This window comes from Camarhynchus parvulus, chromosome 12 (assembly GCF_901933205.1).
Source record: "Camarhynchus parvulus chromosome 12, STF_HiC, whole genome shotgun sequence".
Taxonomy (NCBI): domain Eukaryota; kingdom Metazoa; phylum Chordata; class Aves; order Passeriformes; family Thraupidae; genus Camarhynchus; species Camarhynchus parvulus.
In genome coordinates, this window is record NC_044582.1 from 2,466,083 (window position 1) to 2,484,746 (window position 18,664).

The 18,664-nt window shown below is 40.0% G+C and overlaps 1 protein-coding gene across 1 annotated transcript in view; it reads right to left on the reverse strand.

Moving 5' to 3' along the window:
- Positions 1-3,142: 3,142 nt before the first annotated feature.
- ATP2B2 (ATPase plasma membrane Ca2+ transporting 2) overlaps positions 3,143-18,664 on the reverse strand; it is a 386,601-nt gene continuing 371,079 nt past the window's right edge. The window contains 1 exon segment of the mRNA XM_030956513.1: positions 3,143-6,610. Within this exon segment, the coding sequence (XP_030812373.1) occupies positions 6,299-6,610 (312 nt within the window). The 3' untranslated portion in view covers positions 3,143-6,298.

Consider the following 18,664-nt stretch of genomic DNA (forward strand, 5'->3'; position numbering starts at 1 on the left):
CCATTTGATGTGCTATGGTGACAAAGTGTTAGTAACTCATTCCTGTGACTTATCCTCCCGTCATTCTTATTAGATGTTCTTCAATAATTTTAGATAATTATTTTAAATGCCTCTTTTGAAACTCGAAGCTGGAATAATTTTAGATAACTCACTGATGAAAGCACTAGGAGGCTTTATAAATCCATGTGTCACCTTCTCTGGAGACATTCCAGACCCACCTGGGGGTGTGTTCCTGTGTCACCTGCTCCAGGTGACCCTGCCTTGGTGGGGGTTGCACTGGGTGATCTCCAGAGGTCCCTTCCAACCCTGGCTGCTCTGGGGTTCTGGGATAAAGGGCAGATCAGCATTTAGATAAAGGGCAGATTAGCATGGATTGAGCGGGTGCCATAAATGCTCTGTGAAAATTTAACAGAAAGCTGCATAACTCTTTTTCTGATTTTCATAATCTTGTAAAAGCTGTTTGCTGTGCACCAACAACGCTGATTTTATACCAGCTCAACTCCTAGAGATTCTTAAATGGCCACACACAAGGGGTAGAGGGAGGTGCTTTGGAATTTGCTGGAAAATCAACCAAATCCATCAGAGGAAGGAGTGAAGTACATCCCCTTACTTGGGATTTAACATTTCACTTATTACCAGGCAAACATGGGCTCCCAGATAGACAGAAAATCAGTTTGTTTGAGTATTTGGGAGAAAATGTTGTTGTAAATATTTCCTTGGGTTTGTGTTTGTCAACAGTCTGTCCTGTTTATTAAATGAGTTGTTTAATCATACTTGTCTTCAGTTCCCATCAGGTCAGATCATAATGTGCCTGTTAAAAGCTGCTTGTAAAAAGGAAAACAGAATCAGACAGTTCCCTGTTGTTCCCAGCCCCTGCTATAGCAGAGTGCTGGTGATCAAACCTGAGCATTCCCTACATGGATTTCATAAAATCAGAAATATGGATTTCATAAAATCAGAAATATGGATTTGTAGTTCATAGCCCAGGGCAATGCACACATGGACCCTTGTCTGGATATGAGCCAGGAATACATTTATTATTATTATTATTATTATTATTATTATTATTATTATTATTATTATTATTATTATTATTATTATTATTATGTTCCATTCTGCCCATGTCTCACACAGCTGCAGCAATACAAACACAAATGGCAAATATCCAGTGCTTACCTTCAGTGGTTCCTCAAAAGCCACTCTAAAAGTGCTGGAATGCCAGGAGGAAGGGGGAAGAGCTGAGCCCTGGAGCTCCCCCCGTGCCCACACTGGCAGCCCCAGGGAGGAGGCAGCTCCTGGGGTGGTGCCATGGGACACCAGGGGCACTGGGGTGCTGGAGGTCACCTGCTCCCAGCTGCTTTGGGACTTCTTTGGAAAGGGTTTCATTCAGGGAATTCTCTTGGGTTGGAACTCAGTGCCGCATCAAGCCAGTAACCAGCAATCACAACTCCATTTCATTTCAGTAGATATATATATTTCTATTATAGATGCACCTGCATTTTCTTCCTCCTTCTCTCTTCTATTATAATACTTATAATATAATTATAAATATTGTAATATTTATATTACAGATGCACCTGCATTTTCTTCCTCCTTCTCCCTCCTTTCCCCTTTTTCCTCTCCTTTATCTGCCATTTATGCACCATTTCCCCATTCCTTATCAGTTCAGCACCTCAGCAAATCACCACCTGCTTTTCTTACAGAGGTCACAATGTTTACCCTCGTGCTCTTGGCATAAAACAGCTGAAAACTTCCAGCATTGCTATTTTGAATCAGGGTATCAGCCCTGGTCCTCCCTCATGGATGAATAACCTCGAATTTGTGCCTTTCTGCAGCCTCAGTTTGCTGCACAGAGCAGGAATTCTGCATTGTGGGGAATTTCATCCCTGATTTCCTTCCCAATTTGCACCTAAAATTCACATCCATCCCATATTTCACAAACTCCCCTGCAAAGGTGAAGCTCCTAAAGCACATCTCTGGGGCTGCAGCATTCCCAGAGTGCCCAAATCACACTGAACAACAACTCCAGAGCTTTTTCTTGCCAGCACCTCCTCACAGGAGCTTCTCTGCAGAGATGGAGAGTCCTGCCCAAAGCACTCAGCCTAGCACTGCAAATAAACTTGTGTGTGTGAGGAGGAGGGAAATGAGTGACAGAGAATGAAAGTAAAAGTATTTTCTGATTATTACCTACCCTGAGCTCCCAAAATCAAAGCAGAAAACAGTTTCAATCCAATGTAGCTGTAAAGCTGCATTAGTCCAGGAAATCTGCTGTCTAAATAATTGTTTTCTCTGGGGGTTTCCTTGAATTTGCTGAGTACATTTTTATTTGTTGGTAACTTTCCTCACAGTGTAGCACTATTTCATTTTGGCCCCTATCAAGTATAACTTCTGACAGAGAATTGGTGAATAAAAAGTTTGAAATCTAGGTGAAAAGACAGGAAAAGAAAACCTGTAATCTGAAGCATTTTACCTTTACAAATGAGATTATCTGACAGCCACTCACCTCATACCTGGCCTGCTTGGCTAACTCCTATTGCAACAATATTTTATGAGCACAACTGCACCAATCTAAGCTGGAAAAAGAAAAGGGAAGGAACTTTGGGCTCAGGGCCTGAGCACTGGAGTGAGAATTCCCTCCTTTTTCCCCAGGTCTTCAGTGGCAGGAGGAGTCCCGCACTGAACTCCCCAATTCTGATTCTCCTGGCTGAGAGTCCTGATGCACTCCCCAATTCTAAAAATTCAAAGTTCATTTTTCTCACTCTGACAGAGGGAGAAAGAGCTGGAAAAAATCAGTGTAAGTGCAGAGCTGTCATGAATGACAGAAAAGACATCAATGACAGCCTTAGAGAGCGGCTGTTCTTAGGGCCAGGATTAAGATTGTTGTTCCCTAAGCAAATTCGCTTCATGGTTTGGCTTTCCTGAGCACTCCCAGGAGCATTCCCACCTCCAGGCTTCCCAGCCCAGGCAGGAATGAAACCCTGGGGGCTGCTCAGCCCCTGGGACAAGGAAAGCAAAGTGTGCCTGGGGAGCAGGGTCCTCTCTGCCAGTCCAGATTTGCATCCATCCAAACATCCCAGCAGGAATCCAGAGCTGCGCCTCGGGAGTTCAGGTGAGAATAAAGAAAGCTGTTACATTCAGACCATTATTGTTCATGCTGCTTTGTGAATTTATTTCTTTAAATTTTCCACTTGTGCTCCTGCCAAGAGAGATCTATTAGACAGAAAGCAGCAAGAGTAAATCTTTATAATTTTGTTTCAAACTATAAAATAATTTACATCACATATTTTACTTACTTTTGTCTTTTTTGTTTGTTTTTTTTTTGAAACCACAAACATTCCAGCATCACACTGTAGGAATAAGAATAACAATAGAAAGCATAACCTTTTGCATAGTATTAAATGAACAGACAGAGTAAGTTCTTTATTTACAATTATTGTCTAGATAAAAAAATTCATAAAAACAGATGAATGAACATATATTAATAACCCCTAGTGGGATGGATTGCCAATGTACCACTGTATTGTTGTCCACAAATCTCATGCTGCTAAGTACAGTACGTAGAGAGCGAGCATTTATATATTGCAGGGAATTTTAACAAACTGATCATTTTGGTTTTTGATCCATTGTTCCCATCACAGAGAGGTCAAGCAATAAAAGAAAGGAATTGTGATGCACGACTTGTAGTTGAAAGGTCATAGCTATTCTGCTTTAAAAAAAAAAAAGTCTATCATTTATCATATACATAAAGCACAGTCTCTGCTCACAAAAGCCCAAGTTTTCTATGCATCTCAGTTTATATATGTTTTACTATATATACACAGAATGCAGTGTTCATTTTCTTATAACAGTTTTCAAGTCTGCGAATGGTACCTTAGGGAGGGGTACTCCTACAGGAAAAAATTCCAAAAATAATTCAAAAAAAAAAAAAAAAGAACCGAGAAAAAACATGAAGAGTGTTGGAAAACAAAAAGGCAAACAGTCAGTGTGTTAAGATGCTGAAAAGAAACTGTTCCAGTATTAATAGCTTCTGTAGATGTTCAAGTCCAAAGCTAGAGGCTTCCCTGTAAATACAGATACCACTTTTGTCTTCTGGCCCCAGGGAGCCCATGGGTGGTGGAGTCCCCATTACAGAGCACCTTCCTGCCTGGGCTGGGGCACGGCTGGGGCTCCTGCCAGGTGCCACCGCTGCCCTGGGCACCCTGCCTGCCCCTGGGGCTGGCCACGAGGCACAGCCAGCAGAGCTCCCAGCCCAGAGTCCCGCAGCTGGCAAGGGAAGCTGCTCAGAGCTTTACCTGGCTGAGGGTCCTGATGCACCCTGAAAACATCAGTCTGCAGTTTGGCCATGAGTCTAAGCTTGGTTTGGAGAGTTCTGGCTTGGTTAAGCTGCTGCGACTGCAGAGATGCACCACTGTATGGAGCCAACCAGAAAAAAACACCTTAACAACTCAACGGATCGAGATGGTTGGAGGGTGTTTCGTTCCAACACGCCTGGCATAATCGATTGTGGAATTCCAAATGTCTTTTTGCACTGTACAGTTATGGAAAAAATCATATGCTGAAAAGTCTCCAAGCAAACTTTATATTAAATACAAAAATTAGTTATGAAAAATCTGTGATCCACAAAGTGCTTAGCATTCAAGTGGTTGACATAGCAATTGTATAAGCTCATAATTTTTTACGTTTCTAGGGCTGTTACCATCTTGAAAAATGTTTTTCGCCTTCCATACTGCAGGTTTTCAAAGCAGCTTTCTTGGGAGAAAGCTGAAGGTAAAATAATGTTATTACTGTGTTACTGCAGGAACACAAGCTTGATTAAAAAAATCACACAAACCACATCTCAATACACAATTAATAAAGATTTGTTCAGTCCTAATAGTGCAGAAATTATATTTTTCTTTTAAAAAAAAATCAAAGCAACAACCTACAGTGATTTTCATCCAAAATGCCAACAGCCCATACTTTGCAAATAATAAGGAAATAAATGCCTAAAGTACTAATTGAAAAGGATTAACACAGTATATCACAAGATTTTAACATTTCTTTTATCTCCATATAGACAAACCAAATATAACTTATTTTAAATTATAAACTCATTTAATGTCTCTCTAAAAATAGTTTCCGAAGCCATTGCTGTATGTCTGAAGAATGAAATAGCCTCCATTATTGTATGTTGCACCAAAAGGAGTTCAAGCAGATCATCAGAGGGAAGGAAGGAAAAAAAAAAAGGAGAGAACCTGATCATTTTGATTTTTATTTGAAACAAAGGAAGCCTGGTTTACCTCCCTGTATATAGGATCACAATGCTACATCCAATGTGTAATATTTTGGCTTCTTTTGTTATTTACTAGCAGTATCTACATTATTAACAAAAAAAAAAAAAAAGACCAAAATAAAAACCCAAAAAGGAAATCAGGCAGAAATCAGAGCACGGTTGTAATAAAATATCCAGGGTGCGAGAGTACAGACATTTTCATGAGCTGAGCTGAGCCATTTTTATACTACTTCGGCAGGAAGTGCTTTCTTAACCCTACAAATAGTTAAGGATATTATCTACAGGTTTGTAAACAAATTACATTCTTTTTTAGGACATAAATAAGTTAAAATAGTCAGAGCAATTTGAGCAGAAACAAGGCAACATGCCAACAAAGAAACTTTATATATATATAACTATATATATATAGATAGATATATACATATATATAATTAATTATCTATATACTTATATGTATATATCTCTATATATAGTCTCATAAATGTTTAAGTTCCTCTGTCCAACTGGTGCAAATCTACTGTGCAAGTTAAGCTTTGCAACTTCAAAAAAGTTATTTAAATTAATCTATACAATTGAGTCCATGCCACACAAGCATTTCAAAAACTCACAGACCAGTGAATTGGATAAATAGCCTCAGAAAGAAGTCCTCTGCAGTTCCTGCTTAAGGAGGAAAAAAACAACAAAAAAAAACCAAAACAAAAAGGAAATAAAAACAAACAAAAAGAGAGAAAGAAGGGCCAGCAGTGTACAGTACATTCATGCAGGAGGATTTTTTTTTGTTTTTGTTTTTCTGAAAGGGAACGGGGGGTATGTAAATCAGCCATTCATTCTTTCCCCAAAACCATTGTGATCAACAATTCATTCACTTGTCTCAGAGTGAATAAGAGTTCAAACAGCTTTTCAGCCAGCAATGTTTTTAATATATATATTTATATATCTCGGTTGCTGTGGGGTTTCTTATTTTATTTTACTTTAACTTTTTCTATTTCTTTTTTTTTTGTTTCCTTTTTGCAGTGACCTTTTCAGCTAAAGTGATGTCTCCAGGCTATGTATTGGGCTTCCTGGACTAGAAGAGGTAGCTGATTTACTTGTATCAGTTGTAAGATTGATTCCACTGTCGATAGCACTGTTGTTCTTGTTCAGCGAGGACGGTGGACTCGAGTTTTTCTTGAGAGCAGGGTCTTCTTCTAGGTCTGTGTCATCAATGAGTGGGATGTGGGGCTGGGAATCTTCTATCCTAAATTCAGGATGAGTCATAAAGTTGTGAATAGAGGTTCTAGATTCTGGTTTTTCTAAACCTTCATAGAGAGAGCTACGGAATGCCTTCACGACGCGGATCTGGGGGGAGAAAAGGAAAGGGCTGTCAGAGGGCACCTCCCCAGGGCACAGCAGGGCAGAGAACACTTGGTGAAAAATGTAGCACATGGTTAGGGCAGTGCAGGCAGCTGGAGTCCAAAGTCTCTGGATGTTATATGCATAAACGAGTGGCTCAGTTATGTGCATTTTGAATGTCTGTACCAACTGCAATATTAAAATAAACCAAGGTTTAAAGCCATCAAAGAACTGATGGGGAGGAGTGGTTAAAGAAAGCCAAGGTCCACTCGTGTGGTACATCCCTAGTAAAAGACAAGCCATGTTAATTGTAATGCAAATGTCAAACCATGCATGTTGATAGTTTGTTTTTTTGTTTTTGCAGTGAGTAAGTAGAAAGGCTTTTTTAAAATTAAAAAGTCTCTTTTGTATTGTTGTTAAAAAAACCATTACACATAACATATCACACTTCACAAACAGAAAAGCACGGAACACGGACACGGTTGGATGGGTACGTATGAGACACACACAGGAGCCAAGTGTAAAAACTAGAATATCAATGTTTTAAAGCAAAATCTAAATGGATGCAGCCAAGAGCACAAAAAGCCAAGCAGACAAAGTACTAAGCGCAATCATGCTACCACAGGGGGAAAAAAAAAATAAAAATCACAGTTACCACATGAACAGAGATAACTTGCACACAACAACTACACTTGGAAGCCTGGATAATGTGAACATAGTATCGTTGAACCAACTTTTATTTGTCCTTCATGCAGATGTGAGGTAAACACTCGAGTATAGACCCACTGTTCTAGCCATTCAGCTTGTTAATAAATAGAAGAACATGTAATAAAATGATGGATTGGTTGTTGGGTTGAATTGAGTCCCATTGTTAACAGCGAGCTGTTTGGATTTGGTGTCTCAGTCGTGCAGTTAAATGCTGAAAGCCACGATTTATGCCATTTATGCAGTCTTTAAAGCAGGTCAGTGACCTGGGCCAGGGGCCACCTAATGCCAGAAACCACCTGGCAGGAAGAACAGAGGTGAAAATCAACTCAAGACTCAGCCCAGCGATTCTCAGGGATGGTGCCCACCGTTTTCCCAGTAGGAAATGGGAGGAGCAGAGTGAGGAGTGGGGATGCTACGTCCTCTGTGGGTGGGCAAAGGGAGGGATGCTCTCTAGTCCCAGGGACCTACCAGTTCTCAAAAGAAGTGAAGGGTTGTGCTGGGTTACTGCTGAAAAAAACAGAACTCTTTGGAAGGGGGTGGAGGGGCAGAGAGGAAAAAACAGAATGGCAAAACGTGATCTGTTGGCAAATGTTTCATGACTAAGTATGAGTTCTATCCCTCTACTTCCATGTAGTCCATGAGCAAACCTTGAGCATTTCTCAGGGGGGAGACTAAAACACAGGCAGAGGCAGAAAAGGTGCAAGCAGGTACTGTGAAAGCTTCTCCACGCATGTTTGAGATGGTTTGGTGGTTGGCATGTGGATCTTTTTACATGTAAATATGCTGCACATTGTTGGTTGGCCTGATACACCACTGCTTTGGAAAGCTTTAATTCCTCTTTGCCTTGGCAGACTGCACTTCAGTAATGGCACAGGGCCACAGGGGTCCAGCTGTGGGGTCCAGCTGATCCCATGCTTGGAGCTGGCCAAGCTGTACAGAATTTCAGCACATTTGAGGAGGAGGCTGACTTGGTTTGGTTTTGGTGTTTTTTCCTGTTTGATCTCAGTCCTTGTTTATGCTCTCTAAATTTGGATATTCAGCACCTTTTAAAATCTTAACAGCTGAAGTCCTGCCATGTTCAGATCATTGGGTCAGCCCAAATACTTTCCCTTCACAGCCACATTTGGTAACAGCAGGGCACAGTACAAAAAGTCGTTCATGTGACTGTTTATGCCCCAGGTAAGAGGATTGGAGGGGCACAGAATGGCTCAGCCAGACCTTGGGGTGTGAGAACATGTTAGGTTGGCAGAGGTGCAAGAGGGAAGATTGTCTTGCACCAAAAAAAATTATCAACAAATAAATTTCAAATCAGTTTCACCCACTGCAATCACGCAGTGTACCTAAGAGAGCTCCTGGAATTGAAAACCAGGGGTTCATGAGAGCTGAATCTGAGCTGTGTGAGGGCTCTGCAGCATCAACAGAGTGGGGTGAGGGATTCATCTGCCTTGCTGAAGCCAGAAAAGGTGACAAATCCCTTCACTATCTGTGCCCTCCCAGCTTGTCTTTTAAAGTGCAGAGTAATTCGTCTAAATGATTTTTAAAAATGGTATGACTGTTGAGGCAGCCTTAAAACCACATTCCCATATTGCCCTAGTTTAAATCAGGAAACTTTTTGTACCGTGGGTACTTTATAGTATGGGCTGATGAGGTGACATTTCTGCAAACCTCCCCATTATTTCTGCTCTCTAAACACAAATACCAGTCACCTCTTCAGCTGCAGCTGGATGCTAGAGCTTATCAATCAATAAGATAATTCTGTTATCTTGGGAACAGCCACTTCTTATGGCATAGACTTGGGTTCTATTTGCCAGCTGGATCTTTATGGTGAAGGTAAATTTTTACTTAAATAAAAGGGTTTGATACTACCCTGAACAGATCCAGCAGAATCCAAAGAAAGGAAAGCTTTTCTTCAGCACACAAATTGTATTTAAGTCTGCAAGATTTAGCAGGGCAGGAACTGATGTCAATTTTTGAGCTCCATGTCCCACAGTGGGGAAAAGCATCTGTATTGCTTTAATACCAACATTTGGCATCTCATTTGGGTTTAATCCCAGCCCCTAGTCAATGCAGGGCAAACTGCACATTCCAGCTGTGTTTGACAGGCAGCTCTGCAAACGTGCTTGCCATGACCTGGATTTGGGGCTCTGCAGTGACTCTGAATTAATTAATTAACGAGCCATTGCAGGGGAGCAATAATGACTTCGAGCTGCATGGTCTGAAGATAGAACTGCAGCCTCTCACTTTGGGTGAAGGTGTGCGGCAAAATTTCTGGCCTGGACTGTTTGGGTCCTGCAAGAACATTGAGATGTTTCTAGAATGGCTTCTACTTGTTCACACTGGTTAGTACTGGAAATATTAGCTTAGAACTGCTTCAGCTCTGCTGACACCTGAGGTAATTCGCCTTCTGAGGGCAATGGTAATGGAAGGGCCAAACTGGGCAAGTCCCTCAAGCTGACAATAAATCAAATTAGATTTCTAAAGAGTTTTCCTCACAAGGGAGCTGTAGAAACCCATAACTTCACTTAAAATCTCTCTACAGAGATGTATATTAGTTTTCCATTGATTTTTCACTTTAGAAGAAACTCCCTCCTCAACTTAAAATTTTACATACTGAGCTTGGCATCCAGAAGAAGACATTATCTTTTTAATGTCACACGTCATACAGTGACAGAATTTCTGCATTGCAAAAAAATTCAAAATCTCCTTCAAAGCCTGTCCTCCAACAGATCAAATTATTGCTTTCAGGGACAAAACTTAGTGGAAACAAAGGCAGAGGGTTTGTTGCATACAAAGGTGGCATTTTAATTTCTCTACCATAATACTACAATATTTCATTTACCTATTATAGCTGATCCAACTCCCAGATTTAAAAGTATTAATTACCCAGAGATACATGGCCCAACAGCAACAAATTCTTTTAATACATGCTCAAATTCAAGATTTGAGGTAATATCTGGTGTAAAAATATTTGGGGGCTCTGCTGAAACAAAGCCCAGCCAGGTTTTTTTTGAAGATAAAATAAAGCAGATGAACTGGGGATGTTGTTATGGCTGTAAAAGCATGGAAAAGCAGGGACATCCATGATGGATAGAACCTGGGAAGTGTTGGTTTAGTATGAACTATGTAGAGTTCATGTAATGGTGTTTCTTTATGAGACTGACAATGCCAAGGGAAGACAAACAAGTGAGATACAGCTCCCTTTTCTCACAGTAATGGAGACAACAGAAAAAAAATGAACTGCTTTTAACAAAAGACTGCGGGGACAACACTTCAGGACATTTTTGACATTGCTATAAGTTTCCACTTCTTTCTTCTCTGGAGCTGTAACAGAAAAAAACTCTTCAGCTTCATCCCACCTTGAAAGTCAGATTTATTATACTGCATCAGGCAAGAAAAAACCAAAAAACAAAAAACAAAAACAAAAAAGAGATAGAATTTTAGATACTACAATTTTTTTTCCCATCAGAAGAAAAAGGTGATATTCAGAATGTCAGTCCTAAGTACAACCATCTAGGCAAAATCTGCAAAGCCTGGTAAGCACCAAGAGCTGTGTTCTGGTTGGTAGTGTGTGGGCTTATACTCGAATGTTTACCTGGCTTCATCTAAGCCAAGTATCTGGAGTTTGGTTCACATTCATTTCAGGCTCAAGGTTAAAGACTCACAACCTCTTTTTATTTCACTCTCTCCTGCTGAACCCTTTTGTCCAATGTTCTCTAGCCCTCTGGGAAAACAAACACATTTAATATTCAGACAGTAGAGAGTAGGGCACTGCAACAGCAAATAAATTCAATACTGAAAGGTCAGTAAGGTGATTAGTATAAAATTGTAAACAAGAGGTCAATTTTGCAAAGAGATGCCAACTCTTAGGTGTAACTGAGACTATTCTAGGTCAAGACTAAACTGTACAAAGGTAAAGGAGCTTGGTCAAGGACTATTGCATATGGAAAGCTTTGAAATAGAAAACATCTTCAGTATATTGGGATTTCTTTGTGAATCCTCCCAGTTTTAGGTGAATAAAATCACATTAGGTCTCCACAGGAGATGCTGCTTGAATTGGGGCCACCTGTAAATGTTGTGCCTCGTATATTCTGGGGACTAGGACGCAGAAGTTGAGCAAATTCAAATATAAAGTTAAAAAACATGTATAAAACTTAGAAATTCTAGTTTTCTGCTTTAAGGAGTGAAACAGATGCATAACATTATTCATGCTACTCTCTTCCCACATAAAGATGCAGCAAATCTGCAAGTCCTGCTCAAAATTCAAACCACGGGCAGCAAGGAAAGCAAGCACCCACACAGGCCTGGTTCTCCTCTCCAAAAGGGCTGAATTCCACTGTATTTTAGAGCAAAAAGCAGAGCCCTGTGCAGGGCTTCCACTTTTCCACAGCAGGATTGCTGCAAAATTATGGAGTTGGACATTTTTGTATCAGATTTAAATAATTCACACAAGCCTTTAAAAGAACCTGTTTGTGCTTTAGGATCTAACCCTCCCTGCCATGGCACATCTCCACTTGGGGGCTTGGGTTTATATTTAGGCTCTAAATCTGCTTAATTATCCTTCAGGGAGGAGATCCAGGAGTTGATTTTGATTTTTTGCATATCCCAGGAGGGTTTTGTCAAACCTTGGTCACAGCCAGTGGGAAATCCTAGGCTTTAGTATGGAACCCCAGTGTCTGGTTCAATGGTGCAGCTTTTAGAAACATAATTTTAGCTGTGGGTTTGACTGAAGTTCTGCTTGTTCCATTTCCTCCTGTGATGGTTAAACCTTCCTGTACAGAAATTGCCCTCTGAGTTTGGTCTGTGATCTGAATGTAGATTGATACTGCAGCAGTAATCTTTGCCTCAACATTTATTAAAATAGATGATTTCTTTAAAAGAAATTAGTTCCCATTTTTCTGCATGAAAAAATTCCATCCAAACCAGTGTTAACTCTGAATTCTGAATTATTTCCTTCATAGAAAATTAAATATGTAAGAAATATAAAAGCTCTTCATACACAACAGCTTGCAAACAGTTAAATGGACTCTTTAAGATGCTCCCTTGGGAAATGGGCTGTGAGAGCCACTGGAGCTGAGCTTGCTGAGTGCCTCACGTGGGTGTGACACAATCTGCAGATGCTCGTGGCCTCAGCAAAGCCCTGGGTGACACCTCCATCTTTGCCTCAACATTTATTAAAAATAGATGATTTCTTTTAAAGAAATGACTTCCCATTTTTCTTCATGAAAAAATTCCATCCAAACAAGACTTCACCTCAAGTTTTAACTCTGAATTCTGCATTATTTCCTGTCCACGACAGTTCCTGCCCTCGTGCCACCCCAGCAAACGCTGAGTGTTCTACCCAGGACACGTTCCTGGCACATCTCAGAACCATTCTTTGATTAAAAGGGAATGGGAAAAGCTCTCTTGACCAGCAGTGAAGCCCCAATTCTGGAGGCTGTGGCCCCTCCAAGCGAGGCAGAGCACAAATCCAGCCTTAAGGGTGCTCTGCACTGCTCCTGCAGGAGGACGCTTCTTAAAAACCAACCAACCAATCAACCAGACAGAAAAATAAGCAAAAAAACCCCTTCAGAGATTTGTACACAAATACCTCTGAGAGCATTTTGTGGTTGACTGGTGCTGCTATAAAATTGGGAGCCCTGACTCTGTGTTTTCTCCTGTCTCACCACACAAGTGGGTCCTTTGAGGCCACTGCTGCTGGGGTTCATGTAGTAAAAAGTTTCAAGTGATTGCTTTAAATATTCACTTCTAAAAACCTCTGACAAGACAATTCTCATCAGAACCAAGAAAAAGGAACTCTGGGAGGTCTCTTTTGCTGCGGTTTGGTTTGGTTTGGTTTGTTTGTTGTTTCCCCAGTGCTCCCTAAACTTAAAAATTACAATATTTTCTGAAAGAAAGGAGAGATTTGTTTCAGGGACCTGCAGTTCCTGATTATTTCCACTTGGGTAGAGTATGAGCTCCATATGAGGATGAGGGGAAGAGCAAGTACAAAGGAATATTAAATGTGTGTCTATCTTGGAAAATCTGCAACTGTGTTGTTTTGCAGGGGTTACCTATTGCTACCACGAACATCTGAGAACCAGGAATACACAGAGTAGAATAAGGACTTGTTTACTTTGTGTACAGTTAGATATTCTCACCCTCTACCTAACTAAAAAACCTAGTGGTAAAGGCTTTAATCAATACTCAATTTTAAGCACAAGATAATTCTTGGTGTTACTAATTCTGAGCTTCAAAAGGAAAAATAAAGATGCTCCACTTCCCCAAGGTTCTGGGTTTTTTTCCCCCAAATAAAACATAGAAAGAAATGTATATAAAGCACAAATCCACCAAAGGTTGTACCTGAACCCACCCTTAAATCTGCAGTGGCAGAGCTTTCAAATGATGGAAGTTTGTGGGTGCAAATCTGTGTCTGAGAAGATCTGACACCACCTTGCTTAACTTCCCGATATTTTCATTTTCAGTAGCTTAAAGGTTTGCATATTAAACAGGTGCACATATTTAGTGTGCATTTAAATGAATTTCATCATTTTATCAGAATAAACAAAATGCCAGGTTTTAATTTGCAGGAATTTTTGCTCTATTTAAAGTTGCAAAGGCTTTCAAAAGAGATAAGAGACTCACAGACCTCACTGTCATCCATTAATGGTGACATCCAGAAATTTGTAATTTGTTATTACAAATAACACCCTGATGGCTCACTAGGAATCTCTAGTATTGTACTAAATATTCCCTTGTACAAACTGCTTTTAATTAAGGGATTCCACAACTCTGAATGGGCCATATTTGTAAATAGCTGCTAATTACATGTAATAACTTGCTGACCTGTTTCACAAACCACTCTAGGGGTGGATGCATTCCACAGGCAGATTTCTCTTTAAGCAAGCACTAAGCTTTGAATCAAACATGAATTTGCCCAAAAATACTAGAAAAACATTCCATTAAAAAAAAATTCCAAAATTTTACTATAAACCTGCAGGAGACATCTCACAGATTGGTAAGGTGTCACAATGAACTTTATATTAAAAATTAGTAACCCAGTTAGTAAAGAGCTTCATGAATGCTCTGTTAAATTAGACTGACATATCAATAGAGCAGCATGTGATTGCTATTTTTTTAATTAAGTATTTATTGATATCAGACCCTCTCCACTTTGGGCTCCCAAAATGCCACCTGAAATATCCCAATTGTTGCAACATCCTGAGCAAGTTTCAAGAACTAGACCCTGTTTCCTTCCTATACTCTCAAGGTTTTCCCTTGATACTCCATGTAATATATTTACATCTATTTTTAACAATCCTGAAGACTGGGAAAGGCTTCAAAATCAGAAGTACAATTTTCCCATTATTCCCTTCCACCCCATAGGAAGAAGGAAATGGGGTTTGAGCTGTTCTGAGCAGCTCAGAGGAAAGCTGCCAGCCCTGTGTGCCCACACACATTTTAAGCACAGAGCTGGAGAGCAGCCCTAGGTGAGCATTTTGCAACTGGGATTTCCTCAAAAAAAATGCCAATTCACAAAAGCATCTCCCCTTTCTGTGAAATTTGTATTAGGAAAAGTTTTCCAGGTTCTTGAATTGGAGCAACCCACTGTAAATACCCCATTTAAAAATAAAAACATTGGAGGTTTTACTTGATGGGGTTTTTTACTGCCATTCATAAATTTGTGCCTTTATATGAATAAACCCAAATTTTCCCTAAGTGTTGTAATTTCTGGTTTAATACCAGCAGGCATTTTGCTGTGGTAATAAAACACCAACAGTCCAGAATAAGCATTTTAAAAGCCCAATCTCTGATTGCCCTCTGCCATAGAGATCCTTATCTCTGGGAAGGTTACCAAATCAATCTCTGGCTTTTATTTTAGTGAAGAAACGTGGCTGTAACCACGAGGAGCTCTGGACACCTGTTTTATTTCTCCAAATGAAAGGTGACAAAGGCTGGAGCAGATTCTGCTCTCTCCTATTAATTAACTTCAGCCCATAAACGAGCGAGGCCCTTGTTAAGACACAATAACATCCAGTTCTTGCTTTGCTGCAGTGGAGAGGAGAGAGGGAAGATAAATTGTCTATTTAAATTTTATTAGATCTTTCCTCCCAGAGTGCTGGCTGCAGCATGTGAAGGAAACATTTAGCACAGCACAATGAGCTGCTCCCAGTTTCCTGCTCAAATGGAGAAATTCTATCCCAGGCAATCATTCCCTGGATGAAAAGCTGCTTTGGGATTTTGGGGATTTGTGCCCTGCTCAGTGTGGAAATGAGGGAACCTGGGCTCAGGAACCTCCATGGCTTCACTTCTCCTGATCCTGATCCTGCCCTGGAATAGCTGGGGCTGTTGGGGTGAAACTTCTCAGGCCAAACTTCCCAAGACAAAAATAGGAAAATATAGAGAAATCTCCAAGAAGCAACTGCCAAAGCTGGAACCTAAATAGCTTTAGCAAAAATGAAGTTTCCCCTTTAAATTCAACAAAACTTCTGGTGCTGCACTCTGCTCTTGCTTGAAAGCACTTTAAAAACCAACCAACCAGTCAACCAGACATTAAAAAAGCAAAAATACCCTTCAGAGATCGGTCTGGTGGACAAATACTTCTGAGACTCTTTGGTGATTGTTCGATAAGATTTTAATTGCTGCTATAAAAGTCATGTCTGAATGTTTGGTGTGCAAATACTGAGGGGGTTTGCACTCAAACAGGATGGAAAGGTCAAGCTTCCTTTTTCTTGCAGGAGTTCTGGAATTTTACCCCCTTCTCTTGTCTGCCTTTTCTCTGTCTGCCTTCCTTTCTCTGTTGGCCAGACAGATAAGAGCAGTTTCTTCTCTGTTTGGCAACTACTAAAACCTGTATAAGGAATAAACCCAATTATCTTCTCATGTGTGTGACAGGCTTGTAAACTGAGTTCTACACATTTACATATTCTTTTAATGCTGTAATAAAAAAAGCTACTCACAGTCTTGAATAAATAAAAATCTAGAAGCAGAATTAGCTCTTTCTGAGCAACTGGAATTATTCTGTTACTGAAGCCCTTCCTTATCAGCTGCCTCAAAGATTTTTCATTCACTTCAAGATTTCTTCAGTAGATATTTTGCATCTTAAACCAAACTGTGTCAGGATATTAGGATTCAGAAATCTATTTCTTCTAAAAAATTTGTTACCACGCCAATCTTGTTGTGTCAGTGCTGTCCTTTAACTTGTCCAGGTCCCTCCTGCTTCAAGGCTTTCCTGCCAGTGAATTTAGAGATAAAAAAATCTACATCTAAGTAAGACAGAGATAATAAATCTAAATAAGATAGAATAAATCTAAATCTAAATAAGACAGAGATAATAAATCTAAATCTAACTAGGATAGAGAGAAGAAATCTAAAGCTAAATAAGACAGAGACAATATATCTAACAATATATATCTAAAACTATATCTATATATCTAAAACTATACCTATATATCTAATATATCTAAAATATATCTAAGATAGAGAGAATAAACTTAAAGAAGTCTTTCATCTTTGATGTAAAGTCTAAGCCTGGCATCATAAACTAGATTTCCTCTTTCTTGTTCCTTCATTTCCACGTCTTTCCTGGATTGGTTACAAAGAGTCTTCCTGGTGGAATGGTGTCGCAGACATCTTTTTTGAAAAATCTTTTCTTTAGGATTTTTCCACCTGAGAAGCTGAGAGGCCTCAGGAACAAAATGTAAACATTGATTATCTGCTGCTGTGGAATGCAACAGGTGGATCTGTGATTGCCCCATGTTGGTTGTTTCTAATTAATGGCCAATCACAGTCAGCTGGCTTGGACAGAGAGTCCAAGCCACAAGCCTTTATCATCTTTCCTTCTTTTTCTATTCTTAGCTAGCCTTCTAATGAAATCCTGTCTTCTATTCTCTTAGTATAGTTTTAATATAATATATATCATAAAACAATAAATCAAGCCTTCTGAAACATGGAGTCAGATCCTCGTCTCTTCCCTCATCCTAAGACCCCTGTGAACACGGTCACAGAATGTTCTGATATCTGAAAAGCTTTAGAATCATTAAAAGTCTGTATTTTTGAAACAGTAGAAAATAAAACCTGTCAGGGAGCCCTCAAATAAAATTAAAATCTCCTCACAATGGGTAAAAAATGACCCTAAATTCCTGTCCTCGCTGTGAGTTAGCAGAGAGACAAAGAGAGCAACTCCTGGGGAGCATCTACTGTACACAAAGCAATCATGTCACGGGGTTTGGAGCTGATTGAGGTGGGAGCAGAGCCTGGGGAGGGGCACAGGAGCTGAGTCTGAGGCGACTCTGGCTAAGTTGGCATCTCTGAGGGTCGGGTGCAGTAAGAATTCACACTCACGCCCAGCCGCAGCAGCAGAGGTGCTGGTAGGAGAGGAAAGAGCATTGGATAACGATACGTGACTAGGGCTAGAAATATTGGTTACATCCTGGGTCTGGCTTGTGACGGAGGACTGTCTCCTGAGAGCCCCCTGAAAGGAAGTGCCACTCTTGAAAGTATTGACTACTTCGATCTGTAACGGAGGAAAGAACGAGACAAGTTGCTTAAAGTATGGACACAGTTGCATAAGTGACAGGAATAATCATGAAAAACAACAAATCAACCGTGCGCGCGCTTCTACTCCAGCTGGAATCCAGGTGCCCTTTCCCAGGGTTTTTAGAAATGATTCAAATTTTCTGTCTGGATAAAATGAGGCAGCTCTGTAGGAGGCAGTGAGCTGCATCACTTTAAACAACTAGAAGATTTGAAATAAGGGGTTTTTTTTAAGTTTAAACCGTTTTATTTAGAGGTAAATAAAATCAGCTGGAAGACTTGATGTAACTAATCTCCACTCTTTTTTTTCCTACTGAGATTCAAATTATGCTGTTATGTCTCTCCAGGGGGAGAAAAATTCAGTCACTCAGTTGGATTTTGGGGGATGAGGTTGGGGATGACACTCAACCAGAACAGAAAAATTTTAAATTCAATATATGACTCTATTTTGTCTACAAACCCAGGGCTGTCAGTACAGTGGTTTGATAAAATAATTCTTGCAATATTTTATTTGACTTTTTCCGTAATGAAAAATTTAGCACTGGGATAAAGAATGTTGGGGTTTTGTAACTGGAGATTTAAAAGTATTAATATTTTATCTTTATACAGAGAACCCAGAAAATGATGTGGAACTGGATTGACTATTGCAGCTAATAACATGACAATTTTCCAATTATTTTCATAGGCCTGCTGTATTCCCTGTTTGACAGACCCATCTTGAGCACCTTCCTTTTACTCCCCACCACAGAGGAGGAGTTAAAAACTGAGCTGAGTATTTATTCCAAGGCATCCTTTGGCACCAGTATAAACCCATAAAAAGCAGGCTCTGGGTACAGAGGG